Consider the following 16,963-nt stretch of genomic DNA (forward strand, 5'->3'; position numbering starts at 1 on the left):
CTGTCAAGGGACCACCACTGAGTCCTCAGTTTATGACCCGCTCAAATACTCGCCTATATATACCACTGCACCACTTGTCAGGGTCAGCTGTGACGGAGAACTATAGAAAATGGCTGGACTGAGACTATATACACAGGTACGTCGTTTTCTCCGAGCTGTTTACACCAATCAATTGTTTGATGGCTATTCATCATCAAACAAACTTGATTCCACGTTAACATTGAACCTATATCACGACTATCTCTGTATTTGGTAGAAGATGTGATTCAGGCTCCCTACACGTTCGAACATGTTTTCCAGCAAGTACTCGAAATTCGTTGCACCCATTTGCAACAGCTATCGCCGTGTTCCGGGAACGTAGTAATTATCACTGGAACTTAGTTTATTCGCGCTGTGGAGTTTAGAAATGGAAGATTCTCTGACTTGGAAAACGTCCTTCAGTTTGAGATACCAAACAGGTACATCCACGGCTTTCATTGCCAACAGTTGGTCCCCTCCATCGAAAATGTATCCTTTGTTTCCCTCACGGGCAGGTTGTGTGTTGCTATGGAACTATTATTAAGGTAGAAAAATTTGGCAGTTTTTCAGCGATTTACACTGTAGAAAATATAACACTAAGCCAGCATCTTACGGCAAGCGAAAGCATCCATTCCTAAACATTTTATATGTATGTGGAAGGTAGTGGCATGTGATGCATACATGACCATCTACTAGTAAGGGCACGAAACTTCCTTGTAAACGGTAACGTGATACAAACAAGGGGAGATCGGGGAGTTTAACGGCGTGATGCTAAACCGACAACTTCTTAACTAAGTGTCGGGAAATTTGGCATTTTCCCCTATTTCGTCCAACAATGTAGATCAAATGGCAGCAGTTTTCTAGTTTTGTAAACTTATAGAGTTGAGGTTCGTACGTATTCTTAACATGATTTATGTGAGAAATTGATGCCCTAGATGTGACATTAGGGAAAATAATGTGATTTGATGGTGACGTTAACAGATATGCTTGCTAAACAACTGTGTCGTACTATCGAGTACTAGTTCATCTGCTGCGACGATAATGGAAAAACAACCAGATATTATGGTCACATTAGAGTCATTTTCCATGACATTAAACTAGGATATAATTTTTTTCGCGTAATTCTATGTACAGAAGTATTTTTGACCCATAAATGAACAGTAGTACGTGCTAGTTTTAGGGCGAATAAATTTTTTGTGAATGCACAATTTCCGCTTATTGTCTAAAAAGTTCTTAATTTAAAACATACATTGGCAAACATTGAATCGCCAGTGTGTGTGTATCATCTCGAGGATAGTCTTCTAGTCTTAGTGATAAACGTTCGTTTCCAGAGATCACTAGCTTTGTCTCACTCCACCTTAAGATATTCCACGATACATTTCTAGTGGCGGCAGTGACGTACACCGTCAACGGAACGAATCGTTACCCTCAGGGTTCTTTTGGAAGTGAATCTGTTCTTTCTGTAGTACTGAATTTTATGCTGTCGCGGTTTCTTAATACTTTTTTTATTGTCTTATTTGATTTCGACACATGTTTTTCCAAATTCAGTGTCAGGATTTCGTATTATTTCTTCTATTGTTCTCCCAAAAAAGACATTCAGCTACGGAGAGCGAAAAATTATTTTGATTTTACAATACATTGTAAAAGAATAGGTCAATTTATAAATAATCACCGCAACAATTAAATGGCTTTTAGTGATATTTATGTGTAGACTATGCAAAGCACCTTTCGTCAGTAATAAAGGCTACTAACATTGTTACTTCCTTGATTCTGGCACTATATTCTGACATTTTTGTATGACTGTCAGTCCCTCGTAACTGCAGCTTTCAGTGTTGAGCCTATCTATGTCATGTCCTCTGGAAATCCTTCCAGCGCGAACACACCATCCTTAGGCGATGCTCTTACGTACCGATGGCATTTGGGGATAATATATTAACAAATGTTACAAGTCTGTGAAATCAGTTATTTGAGATAGTATATTTCCGGTCAGAACAAGTTTAATATACCGGCAATATATTTTCGAAGAATTTTAGTTCAGCTTCCTAACGATTCAGTTATCGTGGACTTCATAAATGATATTAAAGTTACCCATGAGTTAATGTATGTCACTGTGTTCTTGAAAGTATAATGCCTCCTTCAAAAGTAAATGTAATGTCTAATGTGTAAGAACAAGAATCGGTTCGAGAACATTTTTCCACACATGCGACTAATCATTTGACACATCCATCGCTCTCTTCTGCTTTCATCCACGTCAGTCTCAGCTGCTAATTGTGATACGCACTATATACACTGAAGGAAACAAAATTGCAACGTCAAGAATGAGTTGTGCTTCATAAACGAAAGTTGGTAGGCTTGTCTGTATATCAGAAAGGTGATGTCTACTTAGATTTCATGCCAGAAGCTTAACAGTGGTGCTAGTAACACCAGTACGAGGATGTAAATCAGGTTTGCTTTAAGTGCTCCATGTAACGGTCGTGAGCCTTGGTTGACTTTGAGATCTGACGTGGTGAGTCTAAACTCACGAGGGTTCCTTACATAAGCTTAGCAGAAAGCTAATTAGATAATGTGCTGATACAAATTTACATTTCTTAACGACACTCTAGAACACAATACATCAACAAAACAAATAGTCCTGTCGTAGGAGAAGCCACGTATCACGCTCTTATACGGAGTTTGTGAATATATTACACACTTGTACAATGTTACCCCTTTTACAGGACATGATGTGATTTACGAATAATGGTAATGGAATTAAAATTATTAGTTCCTTTTCCTAAGAGTTTTCTAGTTGTTAGAAAGAAACGCAGTAAAATGTAATTATACTGAATCTAGGACCTTTCAGTACAAAGTTGATTAAGTGGTTTGGCCAATGAACTTACGGTCGCCAGTATACCTGGGCAAAGAAATGGTTAAGTTTCATAAATGCAGAAGAAGTAAATTTGGCCTACCTTCCTGATGTTCCCTAAATAACTTCACAACAGATAAATATGACATTTTAGGATATGGTTCTGGGAAAGACACAGGAATCTTTTTGCTACTACACACTTATAAAGTTTGATATAGAAAGGGCACGAATTTGTAATCATGCCAAATGATAAAAAAACTGGCCAGAGGGACTTCTATATTTGCATTTTATATAACCAAGAAATTAAATACTTACATGTTCTAATAGCGTAATGCACACATTCAAATTCATTAAGACACTTTTTTTGTATCATTCTTTTAACCAATGATCTGTCAAAAGCCAAAGGTTGGGTGTTATCGCTCTATATTGTCATTCAGTATTTGTATGCAACCCAAATTCGGTGTTACTAAGCCGCATTAGCTACTTTCTTTTTATAACTCTTTGCACTTTACTGACTTTCTTTTAACAACTGAAAGAATTTCATCTATACTTCACTCAAACGTTATTTACTCAGTTTCGCTTTACATCTTGCCACAAAGAGAGAGTATTAAAATCGTTAAATTTGTTTGCAGTCATCTACTTCAGTACTTAAGCAAAATTTCACTACAGCACTTCTACTACGTAAGTCATACAAAGTCGCTTCAAATGTTAGTTCACAATAGCTATTTTGAAACATTTATTCAAAGACGAAAATTTGTACTTGTAGATACTGGACAAAGCATTTCAACCGTTTTGTAACAGGTTTATTCGGATAATCAAACACCCGGGGAGGACCCTATATGCGTGAATGATTGGGATAACAGGGTGAACCAAATTTTATGTTTAACAGTCCGAGGCTATCTTGCAGCAATTTCCAGACAACGCATCGCCTGCTCCGTTCGTGTGTTGCCTCTTACACTGCTGTCAAGAGACTGTGTTTTCTTGCTCCACATTGTGAGGTAATGGGCGAGTTGTGGTGCCCTGAAATCTTTATAAGTTCGGAGTTTGCGTGGCGACGCGGACCGCTCGGCGGACCGGGGCTCGTCAGCAACCGGGTGGTGTCGAACAGTAGACGGAGCAAAAGTAGAGGCCACAGCGCGTGTTCCAGACGGACCGCGTAGCTGGGAAGTCCACGTTAACGCTGTGTCCATGACTGTGCTTTGTGTCGATGAAAGAGATTTGTATGCCAGGAGTGCCAAAGATGGTGGAATTCGTGAAACCATAATGGCAGACATTTCACAGTTCATGTAGAAATTAATAATAGCCAGAAGAATCATGATACCTTAAAAAGAAACGTGTACGTTACCATTATTTGCAAGACTATTCCGATGGTGTAATCAAATTTTCAATATCTTTATTAGTTTAAAGTTTAGTATCTGACTGTTAATTATACAAGTAACACCAAGCGACGAGTTTCGAAAACCAAAACGCTTCATCAGATTTGGTCGATCGACGCGTCTTTAAAAAGCTATTAGCGTCAACTTAAATTGGTACTAATTACAGGCATGTAACTTGAATACTACATGAGTTATTGGAGGTCAAAGCGGCCGATTACTGTTGATCGCGTCGGGTCAAAAGTACTCCACAGTTACACGAAGAAACGGTGGCAGCATGCTTATAAATATATTTATTCGTGTATGTCTTTGTTTATATCCGATATATGCTACTCATGAAGAAATTAGTCAAATACTTACTGTGTGTTAGAAAGCACAGACACATTAGGCTGCTTGCCTACTTTTGTTTCTATTTCTTTGATACATGTTTATTTGATTTCTTTACGTTTTTAATAATGCGTGTTGGTGCCTGTTTATGGTTCAGCCACAGGAATATTTATTTAATTTCAAGTTATTTAAATGTAAATCCAGTATTTAGTATGTGTTTCAATATATTCGTGACTGTGCATTGGCTTGGAGACACGGCGGTAGTGCTCTAGCCAATCACAGTGTTCGTTACTATGGTAGGCGATTATGGAAGTCAATGGAGACACTGTAGAGAGATGGGGGAGGATCATAGCGTCGCACAGGACACGGGAGAGTGCTGAATGGGAAGACGCGAAACATGGGCACAGGAAATACTTGCAGAGTGTTGGGCAGTTTGCTCGTGGTTTCGGGAGATAGAAATATTTCGTAGTGCCGACTCGTGTACTTTTGAGATATCCGTGGCTTCTAGTGAAGACGTCGTATGTGTTTAGAAGTGAATGTCTCGCGAACTATGTTGTTGTTCGTAACTAATTACGTGAAGTAGGGATCTATTGTTTCCCTGTTGTTCAACTTATATTTTATTTAATTGTTGGACCATCGACACCGATATGTGTTTTGCGGCATTCTTAAAGGTACTTCTGCTACGGTACTCATCTTTTAAAGTCGTTAGCATAGTACCTCCAGATTTTATTTAACTGCAATCTTTCATTTATGGATTTCTAAGTTACATTAAAAATTCTCTGTTGATGAGTGATAGGAACCTCGGACCATTCGATTCATGTGTGTATTCATATAGTATACTGCAGACTCAGCAGTATTTGGCTTGTAATGCAGCAACTACGTATCCCAGCCTCTAGACAACGAAACCAGCGAAAACTTTTAACATTTCAACTCTGAGTATGATGGTACGTAGTTGATGGACACCATAATTTTTTTTGAATGCCCGCACCCTCGCTCTACAGGTTGTGCGTCACGAACCCAAGCCACCTTTTACGCTTCCCACAGTAACTTCCTTACAGTACAGAAGCACTCAATCTTTTACATAACACATACCCTACACATTGTCCATAAGTGTGTAACATTTTATACAAATGACAACTTGCGCAAATACATAAAATTATATACACGAATATTTTCGTGTCAGTAATCCATGACAAAATATTATGTAGTAAATTATACGTTTCACATATTTTCTTACGTGAGTCGCAAATATACATTAGCAATGCACTCTTAATCACACATTTCACGCTTTCCAAATAGTTTTTCAATATCACACTTAGATTATTACGAACATTAAACAGTAAAAGTTTTCATAATTTAGATGCCCTAATGAATAATAGTGTCATATCCTCTAACAGAGTATTTCATCAAATTTAACTTAAGATTTTTTAAATTTTTTTAATCATAAAACCACTGCTTAGTGCGCAATATCTGTCAGATGGAAACAAAAGGCTCAGGCCACCCTAATCCATTCCTATCACCAATGATATAGTAAACAGGAAGCACCTTACGGGTTTTCATGAGTAATTTTCCGCGCATCAAAATGTGTGACATAAACGGCAGTATCTTCTGATTAGATTGATTTGGACGCTTAATGAATTCACACCGTAAATGGGACTACAGATCTTAGTATGTGACAAATTTCAACTTCGTCCTGTCCTTTCTGAGAAATACATGATAATAGACGGACAGCAGAATAACAATTGACCAAAAAAGTTTTGTCGTGTCATATATTCGGAAATTAAAAATTTTCGTATTTTTTTCCTTTAATTGTACTGTAACATCCAGCTTCTGACAAAGTTCCTGATTGTAGGTCAACAAGAAATACCCAGTTGGTTTCGATGAGTGAGTTTGCAACAGACCTGGCCTTATCTTCTGATTGCATTGATTTACAAGCTTAAATGTTTTACACCGCAGATGCACCATTGACCTTAGCAAGTAAAGTAAATTTGACATTGATACGTCCAGCAGTTCCAGAGAAAAAGCGTTCTTAACAGTCGGGCAGACAGACAAGCATACAACAAAGTAACCCTGTAAAGATTCCGTTTTTACCGATAGAGGTACGGGACTAAAGAAACGTAAAAACCGCTGAAGGTACCGGAACTTGATCCCACATTGTTGTCTGCCTTTGGCGGCACCCTTGCAAAACAGATTTTTTCTCTCTTTTTTTCTCTATCAGTCTTCTGACTGGTTTGACGAGGCCCGCCACGAATTTGTCTCCTGTGTCAACCATTTCATCTCAGAGGAGAAGTTATTTGCTAGATTTATTCTACTCTTATAGCTTTTACTCTCCACAGCTTCCTCCAGTACCATGGAAATTACACTCCTAGAAATGGAAAAAAGAACACATTGACACCGGTGTGTCAGACCCACCATACTTGCACCGGACACTGCGAGAGGGCTGTACAAGCAATGATCACACGCACGGCACAGCGGACACACCAGGAACCGCGGTCTTGACCGTCGAATGGCGCTAGCTGCGCAGCATTTGTGCACCGCCGCCGTCAGTGTCAGCCAGTTTGCCGTGGCATACGGAGCTCCATCGCAGTCTTTAACACTGGTAGCATGCCGCGACAGCGTGAAAGTGAACCGTATGTGCAGTTGACGGACTTTGAGCGAGGGCGTATAGTGGGCATGCGGGAGGCTGGGTGGACGTACCGCCGAATTGCTCAACACGTGGGGCGTGAGGTCTCCACAGTACATCGATGTTGTCGGAAGGTGCACGTACCCGTCGACCTGGGACCGGACCGCAGCGACGCACGGATGCACGCCAAGACCGCAGGATCCTATGCAGTGCCGTAGGGGACCGCACCGCCACTTCCCAGCAAATTAGGGACACTGTTGCTCCTGGGGTATCGGCGAGGACCATTCGCAACCGTCTCCATGAAGCTGGGCTACGGTCCCGCACACCGTTAGGCCGTCTTCCGCTCACGCCCCAACATCGTGCAGCCCGCCTCTAGTGGTGTCGCGACAGGCGTGAATGGAGGGACGAATGGAGACGTGTCGTCTTCAGCGATGAGAGTCGCTTCTGCCTTGGTGCCAATGATGGTCGTATGCGTGTTTGGCGCCGTGCAGGTGAGCGCCACAATCAGGATTGCATACGACCGAGGCACACAGGGCCAACACCCGGCATCATGGTGTGGGGAGCGATCTCCTACACTGGCCATACACCTCTGGTGATCGTCGAGGGGACACTGAATAGTGCACGGTACATCCAAACCGTCATCCAACCCATCGTTCTACCATTCCTAGACCGCCAAGGGAACTTGCTGTTCCAACAGGACAATGCACGTCCGCATGTATCCCGTGCCACCCAACGTGCTCTAGAAGGTGTAAGCAACTACCCTGGCCAGCAAGATCTCCGGATCTGCCCCCATTGAGCATGTTTGGGACTGGATGAAGCGTCGTCTCACGCGGTCTGCACGTCCAGCACGAACGCTGGTCGAACTGAGGCGCCAGGTGGAAATGGCATGGCAAGCCGTTCCACAGGACTACATCCAGCATCTCTACGATCGTCTCCATGGGAGAATAGCAGCCTGCATTACTGCGAAAGGTGGATATACACTGTACTAGTGCCGAAATTGTGCATGCTCTGTTGCCTGTGTGTATGTGCCTGTGGTTCTGTCAGTGTGATCATGTGATGTATCTGACCCCAGGAATGTGTCAATAAAGTTTCCCCTTCCTGGACAATGAATTCACGGTGTCCTTATTTCAATTTCCAGGAGTGTATTTCCTGTTTCCGTAACTGGCGACTTACCATCCTCTCCCTTCGTCTTGCCAGTGTTTTGCATATAAGCCTTCCCTCATCAATTCTCCGGAGAACCTTCATGTTACTTATCTTATTAGTCCACTTAATATTCAACATTCAAATGCTGCTATTCTCTTCTGTTACGGCCTTACCACAATACATGTTTACCTGTCATACAATGCTGTGCTGCAAACGCACATTCTTAGAAGTTATTTCCGCCAGATTAATGCATATGTTTGGAACTAGTAGACTTCTCTTGTCCAGGAATGCCGTGTCTGCCAACGTTGGTCTCTCTTTATGTCCTCCTTGCTTCGTCAATCATCCCTTTCTTAGACGTCTTTTAATCTGAGTACTTCGTTTTTGGTCTCCTACACTTCTTATCCCCTCTTGGTTCTGGTACGCATTATACATCACCTATCTTTCCCTGTAACTTATCAACATTTTTCTCAGAATTTCAAACATTTTGCGCCATTTTTCTTGGTAGAACGCTTTTCCAGATCCTCTGATTCTACGAAGGTGTCTTTATTTATTTTCGTTATTACTTCCATCATCAACCGCAATGTGAGAACTGCCTATCTGGTGTCTTTACCTTTCCGAAAGCCAAACTATTCGTCATCTAACAGATCCTATTATTTTCTATTCTTCTGTATATTATTCTTTACTTCAGCTTGGGCTCATGCGCTGTTAAGCTAGTTGTGCAATACTTTTCGCAGTTGTCGGTCTTTGCTATCTTAGGAATTGTGACCAAATGGTATATCGCCAATCTCATACGTTCTACACACCAACGTCAATAGTGTTTTGGTACCACTTCTCCCCAATGGTTTTAGAGTTTCCGGTGGACTGTTATCAGTCTCTTCTGCCTTATTTGATGTTAAATCTTCCAGAGCTCCTTCAAATCCTAACTCTAATAATGATTCTCCTATCCCTCCCCTATCGACTTCTGTTTCTTCTCCTATCTCGTCATTAGATAAAACCTCCCGCTCTTAGAGACAGTCAGTGTACTCTTTCCACCTATCTGCTCTCCTACAAATTTACCAATGGAATTCTTATTGGGCTCTTAATGTTACCACCCTTGCTTTTAAATTCCCCAAATGTCATTCCAACTTTTCTGTATGCTGAGTAACTCCTCCTGACAATCCTTCCTTTTTCGATTCCTACTGATTTTTCATACAGCCATTTGGCCTTAATTCCCCTTCACTTCCTATTTATTGCATAGCTAAGTAACTTTTATCTCTCTATTCCTGAATTATCTTGAACAATTTTTTACTTCCTTCTTTCGTCGATCAGATGAAATATCTCTTCTGCTACTAATGGTATTCTCTCAGTAATCTCCCTTGTACCTGTATTTTTCATTCAAACTTCTGTTATTGCCATTTTAGAGATTTCCATTCTTCTTCAACTGAACTGCCTACTCACTTCAGTATTGCAGTGACTATAGCCTCAGAGAACTTCAAGTGTATCTATCCATTCCTAAGTATTTTCGTGTCCTACTTTTCTACATATTGATTTTCCTGACTAGATCGTTAAACTTCAGGCTACTCTTGATCTCTACTACATTGCGACCTGAATCTATATCTACTCCTGTGTATGTCTCATAATCCAATATCTGATTTCGATATCTCAGCCTGACCGTGATGAAATTCCGCAGAAATATTTTATCATCTCCCGGCTTTTTCCAAACGTACCTCCTCTTCTGATTCTTGAACAGAGTATCCGCTATTACAAACTGCAATTTTATTGCACGACTCAATCATACTCTGTAAATTAAAGGTGGAATGGGGAGAAAGGAAAGGAAGAAGGAGGAAATATTTATGTAATTACAGTGGTTCAAATGGCTGTGATCACTATGGGACTTATCTTCTGAGGTCATCAGTCTCGTATAACTTAGAACTACTTAAACCCAAATAACCTAAGGACATCACACACAGCTATTCCCGAGGCAGGATTCGAACCTGCGACCGTGACAGTGAGTACCTATAAAAGACTGCATAATGACCTTCAGCGCTTGAATCAGGAAACTGTGACTGACTACTTCAAATGATTTATTAAAATCAGTAAAAAGGAAGGGTTCAGAAACAGAAGTTGCTGCATCCACCGAGACGACGTCCTAACATTCAACTATAAAAGTGAGAAATGTCAGACACACAGCATTGGTGAATAGCACGCATTTTCTCCAGCAATATCACCATACGGCTATTAACAGCCCGTTCGACTGTTTTACAATCAAACTGAAGTAGTATGATCAGATTGAATTTGTCAATGTCTGTACGTATAGTTGTCTTCGGAAGTAGAGAGATTTTACCAATCTAAAAGGGCCACTAATCAAACCCCCTCCACTTCCCTAGCACATTATTTACCAGTGACGAAATTTTATCCTCTGTAAGAGACCAATAATATAAGTAAAATTCCTTAGAAATACCGTGGAGTCAGTAGAATTTTGCAGTGGTGAACCAACAATAATGGAAATTATATTATCTCTAGTAAAGTCACTTAGAATATCATAATTTCATGCAGGAGTAACTACGCAATCCAGGAAGGAATACATGCATCAGTGAACATCGTATCCGTAGCACGGAGGTAGTAAAGGTCGGTAAAGTAATTATTGATAGCTCTGGAAATACCACATTGGAACGTCAGTTCACGACTGTCGGTTTGAGTGAGGGACTCATTTTCGATGGGTCCACCAGTGGATAAGATAACATAAGGAGGCCAATTAATTCAGAAGGACGAGCGGGATTTTGATCGCGCCCTGAGTCCTTTCATTTGTTGTCTCTTTAACTGAAGGAGCTTCGCCTTAACATGGCGGACATTCATAATCTTTAAGGAAGCTTTTGTGTCACTTTCATAAAGTTGTCGCAGCAGGTAATAACAAAATTCCTGGGTCTACCGGAGATTCCTCGCCCTCTCACCACCATAAAGCCTTAACGCTTTCAGGAGCAGTGGATTTACATGCCATGATCACCAATCCATGAGAGAAGTGTAAAAGTCATGCGAACGCAAGCTACCGGCCCAAACCTCTCGAACGATATTCTCGAGAGAAGCATCCTTTGAGAGAGATGTGTTCAGTACCCAGCGGAGGCGATAAAGATTACTGGGCGGAAATTCAGTACCAGGTGCAGAGGAAAAACCCTACTCTTGCACAGGTTGGCGGTACGGCTCCAGAGAGTCAACGAACTTCTTTTACCGTCACGGTTCCATTGGCATTCTTGTGCCGATCTTGTTCTCATCAGCAGTGGTTTGTGGCATACTTACACCCACCCGTGGGTGCAGAAGACGGATGGGAATTCCTTATAGATGCAGGGGTTTCCAGCAAGTCCCTCAATATAGTACTCAGCTCCGGAGAAGGTCTGTCCTCATGCGATTCCCAACAGGTGGTCTCTGCCTCGGCATACACATCAGAGGAGGTGCTGGACACTTCCTAATATTGAGCAGCATCTGACATTTTATCACCCGGCCTGAGCTCAGGGCGTCGAGAGGTCTCCTCTAACGGATTCTTTCAGTTTGCGGAGCAGTGAAAATGATTCGTCTGACTCCTCATCATCTTGCGTCCGTATACACCTGTTTCGAGGAGGAGAGGGCGGCGGCGTGGAAGCTACAGTGGTGAAGTCTCTACCCGAGGACTAGGACCATCGAGCTATGGCTCGTGTTGCCACTCAGGAACTTGGTTAGGCACAACGGCTTTCAGTAGGGTAGCAGGTCCACTAGAGGTAGCTTTCTACGATGTTCGTCAGTGGACTTCAAGACCATGGCATGATGCGTAAATTACAAGGTGTTTCAAAAATGACCGTTATATTTGAAACGGCAATACAAACTAAACGAGCAGCGATAGAAATACACCGTTTGTGCTTGGGGCAACAGTACATTTTCAGGCAGACAGACTTTCGAAATTACAGTAGTTACAATTGTCAACAACAGATGGCGCTGCGGTCTCGGAAACTCTATAGTACGATATTTTCCACATATTCACCAGGCGTAGCAATAATATGGCGTAGTCTCTGAATGAAATTACCCGAAACCTTTGACAACGTGTCTGGCGGAATGGCTTCACATGCAGATGAGATGTACTGCTTCAGCTGTTCAATTGTTTCTGGATTCTGGCGGTACACCTGGTCTTTCAAGTGTCCCCACAGAAAGAAGTCACAGGGGTTGATGTCTGGCGAGTAGGGAGGCCAATCCACCCCGCCTCCTGTATGTTTCGGATAGCCCAAAGCAATCACACGATCATCGAAATATTCATTCAGGAAATTAAAGACGTCGGCCGTGCGATGTGGCCGGACACCATCTTGCATAAACCACGAGGTGTTCGTAATGTCGTCTAAGGCAGTTTGTACCGCCACAAATTCACGAACAATGTCCACATAGCGTGATGCAGTAATCGTTTCGGATCTGAAAATTGGGCCAATGATTCCTTTGGAAGAAATGGCGGCCCAGACCAGTACTTTTTGAGGACGAAGGGACGATGGGACTGCCACATGGGGCTTTTCGGTTCCCCATATGCGCCAGTTCTGTTTATTGACGAAGCCGTCCAGGTAAAAATAAGCTTCGTGAGTAAACCAAATGCTGCCCACATGCATATCGCCGTCATCAATCCTGTGCACTATATCGTTAGCGAATGTCTCTCGTGCTGCAATGCTAGCGGCGCTGAGGGGTTGCCATGTTTGAATTTTGTATGGATAGAGGTGTAAACTCTGGCGCATGAGACGATACGTGGACGTTGGCGTCATTTGGACCGCAGTTGCAACACGGCGAACGGAAACCCGAGGCCGCTGTTGGATTACCTGCTGCTCTAGCTGCGCGTTGCCCTCTGTGGTTGCCGTACGCGGTCGCCCTACCTTTCCAGCACGTTCATCCGTCACTTTCCCAGACCGTTGAAATTTTTCAAACAGATCCTTTATTGTATCGCTTTTCGGTCGTTTGGTTACAGCAGAAAGGCGACGTACAGAATGGCGCACCCACAGACTGCGTTGTCTTCTATATCTTTCACATCACTTGCAGCGCCATCTGTTGTTGAAAATTGTAGCTACTGTAATTTCGAAAGTTTGTCCGCCTGAAAATGTACTGTTGTCCCAAGCATATTGCAACAAACGGTGTATTTCTATCGCTGCTCGTTTAGTTTGTATTGCCGTTTCAAATATACCGGTCATTTTTGAAACACCCTGTATGTATACCCGGTATCCACAGACCTCCAAGTAAGAGGGGATATTCCGTTTTATCACCACGTCCACGGATCGAACACAGTTACGAACTTGTAGACAATGTTAAACGACGGCCCCAAATGGAAGCATTGCAGTCTTGAGGAAACTTTCATCTTCAGACGAAAGCTTAATCACCCTAACATTCGAACGTCTCACCTGCACGTTCACCAGGATAGCCCTACCATTAAGATCATCACTATGAGTGAAATTGACGTGTTGCCTATGCTGCAAAAGGAACCTGTCAGCCTGAAGAATCTTAACAGAAAACACATGCGATTCAGAATGCAAGTAAGCTGTGTGAACCTGTCCGGAAGCTACCTTGATCGTGTCTGCAAGCCAATCACGAATTTCTAACGAACTTGGCTGCACATGCCACGCGGATTTGTCAAAACTGCGAGGGTTGCCCAGAAAGAAATGCACCGCGTATTCTTTCTCAGCCCAAAACAGTGGTAAGAATGCGGGCCGTTACGTGTGTATTATTTGAAGTCTCCTGAGTGAGCGTGCCAAGTTTCCGTCACTTCCGACAGATAGCGTACCGTCATTAAATTTCACACTGCAGAGAAAGAAACTGTGGAGAATATTCAAAAACGCTTGTTCGAAGTCTGTGGAGCATCTGCTGTCGACAGAAGTACAATTAGTCGCTGGGCACGGAGAGTGAGGTCACCAGACAGCGGCTCAGCATGACTCCACGATTTGCAGCGGTCGGGGCGACCATCCACGGCTGTCACACCTGACATGATGCATCGTGCCATCTGACTTCCACTTGTTTAGGGCATTAAAGGATGCCACTCGTGGACGACATTTCCAGGAAGATGAGGAGGTGATTGACACAGTGAAGGAGTGGCTCCTCCATCAGGACAAGGTTTGGTACCGACAGATCATAGTCGCCCTTGTTTTGAGCTGCAGAAAAGCCATAGAGCGCGACGGAGATTACGTGGAAAAAACAGGGTGTGTAGATAACACACAAATCTGTCGTATGTGTAATTCTCATTACGTTCAGTAACGAACTGTTGACGTAAACTACGGCACATTTCTTTCTACGAAATCCTGTTAGAACTGACAGTACTTACGTGGAATGCTCGTGGGAACCGTGGACGACATCGCAGCGTAAGACAACATCATGTCAAAAATTTAGTCACCGGCGCTGAGACACAAACAACGGCCGGCCGCGCTAGCTGAGCTGTTGTAGGCGCTTCAGTCCGGAACCTCGCGACTGCTACTGTCGCAGGTTCGAATCCTGCGTCGGGCATGGATGTGTCTGATGTCCTTAGGTTAGTTAGGTTTAAGTAGTTCTTAGTTCTAGGGGACTGATGACCTCAGATGTTAAGCCCCATAGTGCTCAGAGCCATTTGAACCACAAACAATGATTCGACGCACGCACTGATTCACACGGCACTGAAGCAGAACACGGAAGCTCTCGAGCACCACGATAGAGGCGGGAAATGTATAATCTACTCCCCGTCGCGTCGAAGCGGGAATATCCTTAAGACCGCGAGGTCTATCACAACGGTATTCCGACGAAATTCCACGCCCCGTTTTGTTGCCCTACAGGGCAAGCCGTCCTGCGCTTACACTTCCCCAACGCGAGAGTTTCTACTGCGTATCTTCGTGGTTACCAAACCTCATTTTGACCATCAAGGTTGCCAGTCTCTCCGCAACTGCGAGAGCTTGGTCATTATAGGCAGGGCCCTCAAACTGTCTCGGGATTTTGATGATCTAAAGCGTCAGTTGAACATAATTTGGCACAGTATCTCCCGGAAGGACATCCAACCACTCTGTCAGTTAATGTCAAGCCGGATAACTGCGTGCATATGGGCCCAAGGAGACCCAATGAGTTACTGATTTCCTCAATTTGTGAAGCTGTGTATCGTGGACAAATCATCCAGTTTTTCTGAAACTGTAATCATGTATTTATCTGTGTACATACATCACACCCTCCTATATCTGTCCCGTTAAGATTATTTCTTCATGGTGGGTCTTTTTTCTCATTAGAGGGTACTTCTAATTGAACTCTTCAGTATTAAATCGAACCTATTAAATGAAACTCTTGAGAATTCATTAAATAAGAAATTGGTGAACCTGCACATATAAATAATAACGCATAATATAATTAATCCTGTTCTGATGATACTTGGGGGGAGGAAAGCGGGGGGGGGGGGGGGGGGGTTGTAGCACGTTTCTGCTCATTTAAAGCTAGTATTTGAAACTTTGTAAGTAGGGTTTGCCAGGATAGTTTATGTCTACCTTCGAGTGTTTTCCAGTTATTTTTCTCCAGCATCTCAGTGACACTCACACATCAAACGAACCTGTCACCATTCGAGACGTCCTTCTTTGATATGCTCAGTACCTGAGAACCTGCTGCACTGTACTGATGAGTCCGTACTGTGATTTGGCAAAGCCCAGCGGGCTGAACAGTGCTGGTGGGTATCGACTAAACTCATTGGCTCCTAATGTGGTGATTTCAGGTGGTGCTGGTGTCTGCGATGCTGATGGTGTCGGCCTTAATGCTGGCACAGCCTGCAGACGCCGCTGCTGTGGGCGCAGCCCATGCTAAGGCGTTGCCGCCGTCTGTGGTGGATGAGGATGCCCTAATTGACATCGATTTGTCGGGCGCCGTGGACGGCTTAAGTGGCCTCACTCACCATCTTCTCGGTACGGGCATCGTCGGCGTGAACACGCGCAATGGGAAAGCTCCGGCAGGTCGCTCCCCTCACAGTTCTATCAACAAGCGTCACTCCTAATCGAAGAAATGACATTAGCATTTTTGCACGCCAGCCAGCGTGTGTAACAAGGTTATGAATAAATACTGTCATACTAATGGCTTTTACATCTGTTATTGTTCCTGCAATTATTTCCTTGTCGACTTGCCAATCACTGTTCTATGAGCTATTTAGCAGACAACGTCTGAGAAAACTGCGAAGCTAAGCAACATACAGTTCTCTGCTGTTAGCATTGTACAACAGGTTACGTGCATAGCATTACAAAATCATTAGGATCACGAACTGTCAGTACTCTCTGGGTCTCTGATTTCACTATATTATTAGTCCCCCACCGGTATCACTCAGACTTTCAATCGTGACATGCAAGGATGATCTGGACACCAGGAATCGCATTTCGCCTATGGAAGAACAATACACAGACGATTAGTCATTGTGGTTGTACGTTGTAACATGTACTGACGGCTCTACATCAACTTTAACTTTCAATTCTCTTCCAGGCTATAAACACTTTTAACAGTAGAAATCATATTTTACGTTTCCCAATATTTTATTCTTGCACATGGAACACACCATTGTCTGTGACACTCAAAAACCAAGAAAAATACAAATGACCGAAACGAAGTTCATACAACAGATTAAGTAGAAAACAGGACATAAATTATGGTTTGAAGCCTCCGTGTGCTCCAAACCTTATTGGT

At 43.0% G+C, this 16,963-nt stretch overlaps 1 protein-coding gene across 1 annotated transcript; it reads left to right on the top strand.

Annotated features, from left to right (window-relative positions):
- Positions 1 to 44: 44 nt before the first annotated feature.
- LOC126278607 (uncharacterized) lies at positions 45 to 16,349 on the top strand. Its single transcript, XM_049978847.1, has 2 exons — positions 45 to 136; positions 16,011 to 16,349. The coding sequence occupies exons 1-2, from the start codon at positions 110 to 112 to the stop codon at positions 16,284 to 16,286; spliced, it is 303 nt and encodes a 100-aa protein (XP_049834804.1). The 5' UTR covers positions 45 to 109; the 3' UTR covers positions 16,287 to 16,349.
- The last annotated feature ends 614 nt before the right edge of the window (positions 16,350 to 16,963 follow it).

Source organism: Schistocerca gregaria, chromosome 6, assembly GCF_023897955.1.
Source record: "Schistocerca gregaria isolate iqSchGreg1 chromosome 6, iqSchGreg1.2, whole genome shotgun sequence".
In the NCBI taxonomy this organism is placed as follows: domain Eukaryota; kingdom Metazoa; phylum Arthropoda; class Insecta; order Orthoptera; family Acrididae; genus Schistocerca; species Schistocerca gregaria.

Excerpts from the sequence above, each read along its gene's own strand:
- LOC126278607 (XM_049978847.1), top strand. The coding sequence starts at position 110 with ATGGCTGGACTGAGACTATATACACAG. Across the intron at positions 137-16,010 it reads GACTGAGACTATATACACAG|GTGGTGCTGGTGTCTGCGAT; the intron begins GTACGTCGTTTT and ends TGGTGATTTCAG.